At 56.5% G+C, this 9,308-nt stretch overlaps 1 protein-coding gene across 1 annotated transcript; it reads left to right on the top strand.

Moving 5' to 3' along the window:
- The first annotated feature begins 363 nt into the window (after positions 1 to 363).
- On the top strand, positions 364 to 3,065 carry LOC119276075 (exocyst complex component SEC15B-like). Its single transcript, XM_037557053.1, has one exon. It carries the CDS (start codon positions 435 to 437, stop codon positions 2,853 to 2,855), a length of 2,421 nt encoding a protein of 806 aa, XP_037412950.1. The 5' UTR covers positions 364 to 434; the 3' UTR covers positions 2,856 to 3,065.
- The last annotated feature ends 6,243 nt before the right edge of the window (positions 3,066 to 9,308 follow it).

The raw sequence follows: 9,308 nt of genomic DNA, 5'->3' as shown, positions 1-9,308 counted from the left end.
AATTGACACATGGGTCCGTCACCGGTTTGGAGCATCAAAATATACATCAACTATTGATGATGCTCTAATTGACACATGGGGAGGATAGGGCGCCGACCCGTTGGCTGGGCAGCTGAGGTTGCTGCCAGCCCACTCGAGTGCAAGTCCTAGCTTGGACGCGTGGTGCTTGCGGAGTTTCTCCTATAAAAAAAATGCCAACAAGGTTAGCCCTTAAGTTGGTCTCATTTTTTTCTTTCTAATTGACACATTGGCCGGACATGGCTGACTAGTCCACGCGCATACTTCTGTATTATCTGGTCCCACCTTCCAGCCACTCCACGCGAGTTGCCCCGACCACCCCCTGTTTCTTCTGGTAGCTATACCAACAGTTTCCCCTGTCCTGCCCAACTCGGCAACTTCCCTTTCTCCCACAACCCCAGCTCTTCCAGATCTCGATGCGGCGCAAGCTCGCCGGCGACGCGCCAGCGTCGGCTTCGGCCGGCGGCTGCTCAGTCCCGTCCGAAGCAGATCTGGCGCAGCTCTCCACCGCCATCTCGGCGGGGGAGGACCTGGGCCCGTTTGTCCGGCGTGCGTTCGCCTGCGGGCGGCCGGAGCCGCTTCTATCCTCGCTCCGCGCCGTCGCGCGGGACCGCGAGTCCGAGATCGAGGAGCTCTGTCGCGCGCACTTCCACGACTTCATCCGCGCCGTCGACGACCTCCGCTCTCTCCTCGCCGACGCCGAGGTGCTCAAGGGCTCCCTCTCCGCCTCCCACTCCGCACTCCTGTCATCTTCAGCGCCGCTGCTTGCCTCGCTCGAGTCGTTCCTTGCCGCGCGAGCTCTCGCCGGGAACCTCTCATCCGCTCTCGCCTCCTCCCACCGCTGCGTCCGCCTGCTCGCGCTCGCCGCTCGGGCTAATGACCACCTCCAGGCCGGCAACCACAGTCTCTACCTCGCCCTTCGCGCCGTCGATGCCATTGATCTCAACCTTGCCTCTGGCCCCGAGCCGCTGCCTCTTCCTGCCCTTCGCCGCATGCTGCTCAGCCTCGTACCCGCGGTGCGCGTCCACGCTGAGCGCGAGATCTCCAGGGAGTTCGCCGACTGGATGGTCAGCATCCGGGCTGCTTCGCGGCACCTTGGACAGGTGGCCATTGGCCGCTCAGCTGCCGCCAGGCAGCGCCAGGAGGAGCTCCGCTCCAAGCACCGCCCGCTGGAGGAGTCCATCACCCTGGACGATGACGGAGCTGGTGACCTCGACGACTTTGCTGCAGCCACGGCGACGTCTGATGGGTCGGATGGTGCCGCTGCAGCATCGTTTGACCTCACACAGCTCTACCGTGCCATGCACATACACCAGACACTGGCGCTTGGGGAGCGATTCAAGAAGTACTACCTGGAGAACAGGAAGCTCCAGCTAACATCCGACTTTGATGTGATTGCGGCAACACCATTCCTCGAGTCTCATCAGGTGTTCTTCGCGCAGATTGCTGGATTTTTTATTGTCGAGGACCGTGTGTTTCGAACAGGGGGTGGACTTACATCCCGGGTGGATGTAGATGCATTGTGGGAGGCTGCAGTAGGAAAGATGATCTCCGTGCTGGAAGATAACTTCTCTAGGATGCAGACAGCAAACCACCTGCTTCTCATAACTGATTATGCTGCCTTGCTTGCTGCCACAATGAGGAGATATAGTTATCCAGTTGGGATGCTACTCGACGTGCTGGCTAAGCATCGGGACAAGTACCATGACTTGCTGCTTGCTGATTGCCGGAGACAGGTGGCAGAGGCACTGGCTGCAGATAAGTTTGATCAGATGCTCATGAGGAAGGAGTATGAGTATTCAATGAATGTGCTTGCTTTTGGGATTCAGAGCTCTGATATCACACCGGCATTCCCATATGTCGCGCCGTTTTCATGCACTGTGCCAGATATTTGTCGTATTGTGCGGTCATTCATTGAGGACTCGGTGAGCTTCATGGCGCATGGGGGCGGTGGTGACACATATGCAGCAGTGAAGAAGTACCTTGGTCGGATACTCTCAGAGGTTGTGAATGCTTCGATACAGAAGCTTGTGGATTCAGGCAGTGGTCTGAGTGTCTCTCAGGCAATGCAGGTTGCTGCAAACATGTCAATAATGGAGCGTGCGTGTGAGTTTTTTACGCGCCATGCAGCGCAATTGTGTGGTGTGCCTCTACGCGCAGTAGAGCGTGGGCGGCGTGACTTTCCACTTCGCAAGTCTCGTGATGCTGCAGAGGCGCTTCTGCTGCGGCTATTGTGTTCCAAGGTTGATGAATTCATGCGGCAATCTGATGGTGTCAACTGGATAGCTGATGACCCACCTGCTGGGGGCAATGAGTATGCCAACGAGGTCACTATCTATCTGGAGACTCTTACTTCAACTGCTCAACAGATCCTTCCTCTTCCAGTGCTCCGTCGTGTTCTTGTTGCAGTTCTTAAGCATATCTCTGAGAGGATTATTGCCCTATTCTTGAATGACTCAGTGAAGCGGTTTAGTGGTAGCGCGGTCATCGGTATAGATACTGATCTTAAAATGTTTGAGTCATTCGCAGAGAACATGTCGAGCCTGTTCCTGGACTCTCATCAGGATTCTGCAGCAAGTGAAATGAAGTCTGCACTGATGGAGCCGAGGCAGCTGGTGAATCTTCTTATGAACAACAGCCCAGAGAACTTCCTTAACCCAGTGATCCGTGAGAAGAGCTACAATAAGCTTGATTACAAAAAGGTGGCAATTATCTCGGAGAAGTTCAGGGATACCTCAGAGAGCTATTTCTCGACATTTGGAACTAGGGGTGCTAGGCAGAATCCAAAGAAGAAATCTCTGGATACCCTTATCAAGAGGCTTCGAGAAGCTAGCTAGTCTCTACCCTGCAGTAAGATAATACGTGCATGTAATTTAGCTTGTATGTGGTGTGCATTATGTGTGTTAAAATCATTGTTCTTCTACATACTACAATTTTCTTGAAGGTAGAGTGCTTGTTCCATATGTCTGGATATCTTAATTTTGATTCTTTTATTTACTCATCAACAGTATGATCAAGAATTCAAGATATAGTACATCATTTGTTTTCGTTACCTTGCAATAACAACTTGGATATTTATGTGTCCGATGTACAACTAAGAATTTGAAGCAAAAATTTGAAGCCCTAAAAATTGTCACAGGTGAGGTGAGATTCTTTTTTTTCTTTTGTGCTTTTCGAGCAACCCCAAAACGGATGCTCTAAAATCTGAGAACCACATGAAGCATGATGGTCCGCCGGGGGGAGGACAGGAGACGGATCCAAAAACTGACGCTCTAAGGCCAACTCCAACCCAGACCGTCAAATGGTCCGGCCGTATCTGTTTGGGTCCAAACGGAACGGACAGACGAGCCGGCCCAACGTGCATCCCCGCCCTGTCCTCATTGTGTCCTTTTCTTTTCTGGCTCGACCCACTCCAGGCACATAGTTGAGCGAGCTTTGCGGTCACACGGACTACGAACAAACGGGCACGCGGCGTCTCGGCGTCCACCTCGGGCCCGCGTGTCGGTCGTCCAACCACCTCCCACCGGCCCTAGTCAATGCACACGGATGGTTGCCCAGACAGCCCCGGCCATGTCCTTTTTTATGGGGAAGCGGTGGACTTCATTGACATTTCCACTTCCCCATCCCCATCCACTTCCCCGCCATTGCCCCCTCCATCGGAGACACCAAACCCTGCAGCCGTCAACCTCGCTCCCCGCCGGCCATGGACTTCTTGAAGTGGCACCCCGGCAAGAAGACCAAGCACGACCACGAGGCATGGTCGTCGTCCTCCTCTGGAAGTGCGGCCAACCACTCCACCTCGTCGGCGTCTTTCTTCATCTTCCCTCTGGCGGTCACGCCACGCTACATGCCGTACGTGAAGGTCGAAGTTTGCCGCCGGTACTGGGAGACCGACACCCCGCTCCGTGGTCAAATGCCCACCTCTCCAATGGGTGCCATCTGAGCTCGGTCGGGTGCCCATTCCCCCCGTCCTGGCGAGCGGCCGTGCCCGCCTCCAGGAGATCGCCCGTCATCGCGCCAGGATTCCGCGCCAGCTCCTCGCCGACTGCAGGTACGATGTCGACTCGCCCGTCTGGGACAAATGGTTCCGAGACGAGCACGACATGCGTCGACAAACCATTTTTGCCGGTCATGCTTGTAGCCTACCCCGTGTGTCCCAGAGTGCGACCTGTGTGCGCGCACCGAGCCCACCAAGAGTGCGCGGCCGCATGCAAGTGCGCGGCCAGACGTCGACGCCGTTTCCCTCCCCGTCGCCGCCACCCCTGCAGCCTCCCGCCATGACGGTCGAGGAGGAGGAGCGGCTCCTGCAAACCGTCATGGAGGACTCTGAGCGGGGGTACATCCGTCAACAGGAGGAGGGGAGTCTAATTCTGTTTAGACCAATATGACTGGAATCAGAGCCCGTCTAAACCTGGGGACCAATTAGACCGGGATTAGATCGTAGCTATGTGGCAGAAACTCCCTTAGGATTTGGTGTACCTCAAGGGGGTTCTCTCCCCACATATATATAAGTGGGAGAGGGCCAAAGGGCCAAGGGGGAAATTGACTAGGAGGAGAAGTCCTTGTTGGGGGGATGGACCCAGGTATGCAAAGGAACCCGTATCCTTTCAAAAACATCGGGGCAGGTGGCACCCATCAAGCCTGCTTGACCCTGGCCGGCTTCCCAGCGCAACCCGGCCAGGCGTCGTGACCCCGCCGGCCGGCTAGCGCATGCCGACCGGTTCCCCGAAGAAGAATCCCCAGAGACAAACGAGCACGGCCATAGTGTGCCCCTCAACCCGGCAACGGGTCAGCTCCCGTCCCGTCCGAGGCGTACGACGGAACAAGTCCCCACGCAGGGATGAGCACGACAATAGTGGCCCACCTACCCTGCTGGCCGGTGTGAGCGTGGCAACAGTGGCCCACCTACCCCGCTGACCAGGGCGGGCATGGCCATAGTGCACCCCTGTCCCGCTAACGTGATCCGACGGCGACCAAGCGACGCGCCACTGTAGCCGAGCTGGCTCAACCACTCCGTGACGCATGACAAGATGGGGAACAGCGCCCTCTGGCGCACGGGGCCCGCGCCCGGAGAACCCGGTGTACCCTGGTACCCGGTGGGCCCCAACGTTGGCTTCACAGACGCTGACATCCCGGCCCCGCGACCATGTATCTTTACCATTGTAACCCTGGGGGGTTGGCCTATAAAACCCCCAGGAGGTCTCCATGCAAAGGGTCGATCCTTAGCACACACTCACACCCATACATAGAGAAGGAGCAGCCTATGCACTGGCCTGTCTTTCTCCTTCCCTAAAATAGCTCAAGGAGCAAGCTTGTATCCACTTCATATAAACCACTCTCGGCAGGACTGGGGGTGTTATCTCTCCGAAGAGCCCCGAACCTGGGTACGTCTTGCGTCTCCCGCTTGCTCATACCGACCACGCTTCTCGAGCCCACCGGTTGCCTCCTACCTATCCCTCTCTTTAGCCATCCCATGGCATCTGCCGTGAGACCACCACAACAGTTGGCACCCACCATGGGGCAGCTTGAGGTGCCGGCCGGAGAGACGTTCCAGACGGGGCCCTTCGCCACCTCCTGCAACTACGTCATGCATGACCTGATCACTGCGCCTGGCGTGGCACTGGTCCGCTTCACCGACCCTTCCACCGCCTCACTCGACGCGCCGCACGTTTCCGCCGCGCCACTCCCGATGAGTATCCCAGCAAGGTGCTCAACGTCACCGACTCGGCCGTCCCCCTTGGCGACAACATCCCTGCCGACGTGGCGGATATCTGCGTCCGCGTGGAGGTCCTCTTCACCGACTCCGGCTCCACTTCGTCTAGCACCACGAAGAAGGCCACTCCTACCAATGCTGTAGTGGAGCACGCCAGTGTGCCCGACCCGCTGCACGCCACGATGTAGAACCTCAGCGTTCCCATCGCCTCGCAAAACGTACTATGCTGCTCCAAGTCCGCTGCGCGGCCACGGGCTTCGAGCGCCTTCTCCAACTCGGCGCACTTGTCGACGACCGTCTTCAGCTCCTCATCCTTCATGGCGGCCGCCTTCTCTTGCTCACCCCTCAGCCAGGTGAGCTCCACCTAGTGGGCCTTCGCCTTCAGCCACTCCACCTTGGCACGAAGCTGGCCGTTGCCGGCAACCACCAGGTCGCGTCATTGGCCGGCTTCAGCCAACCGGGTTCGGAGGCCCGACACCTCAGCCATGGTGGCTACACGGCAAAGCTTCAAGTAAGAAGCCGGAAGAAAAGAAGAAAAATAATGTTAAGATTCGACCCAACTACTTCGTAGTTGGCCCGAATATCGGGGGCTACACCCAATGGGTGCGTTAGCGCGCCCCCACTAAGAGCATCCGAAGCTTACCTTCAGCAAGGCGGAGCGCCTCCTCCTTGGCGGTGAGCTGCGCTGTGACCTGGCGGTGCTTCTCTGGGAGCCGGTTATGAATGCCAACCCGAAGGCCGTCCAGGTGTTGCATGAATGCGAGGATTAACACAAACCGCAAAGACATTTTTTAAGATTTGACCCATCTACTTCGTAGTCGGCCCGAATCTCAGGGGCTATACCCAATGGGTGCGCAGGCACGCCCCCACTATCAAGCCGGAAATATAGACAAGAGAACTTACGATCACGGAGCGCTCCAGCTCACTCTGGGCGAAGGCCTGAATCTGGTCCGCGTGCCCGCGAAGTTGCTAGCGCACGGCGTCCATCGCCACCTCCTCCTGCGTGCGCGGCCCAAAGATGACCTCGTCGGATCCGGCCAGGGCTTGCTGCGACCCGGCGGCCGGGCCACTTCCCGGCGCCTGCTCCGGGTTCACAACGGCCTTCGGTGGTGAAACCACCAAGGCGCGCTTTCGCCCCGCCAGCTCCTCCGCGGTCCGCGTCGTCTCCGGTGCACCAGCCGGCGTCACCTCCGGCACTCCTCCCGGGGCGTCATCCCCGGTGCGCCCCTCCTTCGCCCGCTCGGCCACATTGTTCTGGGGCGGAGTGTCTACAACTATCTCCTCCACCTCTGAGTCGTCGTCGGCCGGCTCCGGGTCACGCACCTTCTCCATCGGCGGCTCGACGACCGTCTCCGCTGGCTCCACGCCTTTCGGCATCTCCGGCCAAGCCGGATCCGTCGTGGCCTGTCCCCGCGCCTCTGCGGCCCTGGCCCAAGCCCGGGCCGAGTTCGCCGCCAGGTCCTCCTCAGCCTTGTTCCGGCTCCGCCAAGCCACGCGCTCGGTGTCCGCCGGGTCCAGGCCGAGGTCTTCCTCAGGCGACTCCTCGACCCAATCAATGATGCTGCTCCAGGTGTTTTGGAACACGAGGTCGATGCCGGACGCGGCCCCAGCATCCGCCACCGCCAGGTTAAGTGGCGCCCTATGTGTCATGAAGATAACGTAAGAAGAGCAAAAGCAAGAAGCAAGTAGGAACTGACGAAGGTTGCTTACCCGGCCGCCGTTGGGACGAGCAGCCTCAGCGGCGCAACCAGAATGACCTGGCATGCCTTGTTCCTCATCGTTTTCCCACGTGCGGGCGGTCCTTCCGCTGCGTGCTTTAGCGTCGGCTTCGGCGGCATTGGGTCTTTCCCGTGCGGCCGGCTCGCCGCCACCGGCCCACGGGACGACCTGGCCCCGATCGTCTTCTTCAGCCGCCTTGGGGGGTTGACGATACCGTCTCCTCCCCAAGGCAATGCTACACCGCCAGTGTCCATCAGGGTCTCCCCGTCGTCATCCGGCCAGTCTCGCAAGAAACCTGGTTGCGAAGACTTACTAGCGCGGCACGCTATGTCGGCTTCGGCGCTTGCCAGCTCCGTCTCAGGTAGCCCCGGGTTCTCGGTGAAGGAATCCTCCCCATCTGAGCCGACTTGCTCGGCGGGTGGTACCTGCGTCATCCTCCCGTCACATTTGGGTTGGATGGCGAGCAGTAGCTAAAGGAAATATGCCCTAGAGGGAATAATAAAGTTGTTATTTTTTATTTCCTTATTCATGATAAATGGTTTATCATTCATGCTAGAATTGTATTGATCGGAAACCTTAGTACATGTGTGAATACATAAACATAGTGTCCCTAGTAAGCCTCTACTAGACTAGCTCGTTGATCGAAGATGGTTAAGGTTTCCTAACCATGGACATGAGTTGTCATTTGATAACGGGATAACATCATTAGGAGAATGATGTGATGGACAAGACCCATCCATTAGCTTAGCATAATGATCGTTTAGTTTTATTGCTATTGCTTTCTTCATGTCAAACACATATTCCTTCGACTATGAGATTATGCAACTCCCGGATACCGGAGGAATGCCTTGCGCACTATCAAACGCTACAACGTAACTGGGTGATTATAAAGATGCTCTACAGGTATTTCCGAAGGTGTTTGTTGAGTTGGCATAGATCGAGATTAGGATTTGTCACTCTGAGTATCAGAGAGGTATCTCTGGGCCCTCTCGGTAATACACATCATAAGCTTGCAAGCAAACGACTAAGGAGTTAGTCACGAGGTGATGTATTACGGAACAAGTAAAGAGACTTGCCGGTAATGAGATTAGACTAGGTATCAAGATACCGACAATCGGCAAGTAACAAACCGATAGACGAAGAGAATTACATATGTTGTCTTAACAGGTTCGACCGATAAAGATCTTCGTAGAATATGTAGGAGCCAATATGAGCATCCAGGTTCCGCTATTGATTATTGACCGGAGAGGTGTCTCGGTCATGTCTACATAGTTCTGGAACCTGTAGGGTCCGCACGCTTAACATTTGATAACGATATAGTATTATATGAGTTATGTGATTTGGTGACCGAATGTTGTTCGGAGTACCTGATGAGATCATGGACATGATGAGGAGTCTCAAAATGGTCGAAAGGTAAAGGTTGATATATAGGGCGATGGTATTCGGACATCGGAAGTGTTCTGGAGGGTACCGGGTACATATCGGATCACTGGAAGGGGTTCCGGGCACCCCCAGCAAAAGATATGGGCCTTATGGGCCAAGAGGGGAGACACACCAGCAACAAGGGGCTGGTGCGCCCCCATATGGGCCAGCCAAAGGTGGAGAAGGAAAGGGGAAGCAAGAAAGGCATGTGTGGAATAGGATTCCTACTTCATTCTCTCTGCTCCCCTCTTTCCTTCCCCTCCAACAAATATGGCAGGGGGGCTCCACTTGGGAGGACCCCAAGTAGGATTTGGCCTACTTGGGGCGCCCTCCTGGCTGCTCCATCCTCCCCCACCTATATATATGTGGGAGGGGGGCGCCTAGCACATCCAGACGATTGCCTAGCCGTGTGCGGCGCCCCCCTCCACAGTTTACA

This window comes from Triticum dicoccoides, chromosome 3B, assembly GCF_002162155.2.
Source record: "Triticum dicoccoides isolate Atlit2015 ecotype Zavitan chromosome 3B, WEW_v2.0, whole genome shotgun sequence".
NCBI lineage: Eukaryota > Viridiplantae > Streptophyta > Magnoliopsida > Poales > Poaceae > Triticum > Triticum dicoccoides.
This window is presented reverse-complemented; position numbering and strand designations above follow the sequence as displayed.

Coding starts and splice junctions, on each gene's coding strand:
- LOC119276075 (XM_037557053.1), top strand. CDS start 435: ATGCGGCGCAAGCTCGCCGGCGACGCGCCAGCGTCGGCTTCGGCCGGC.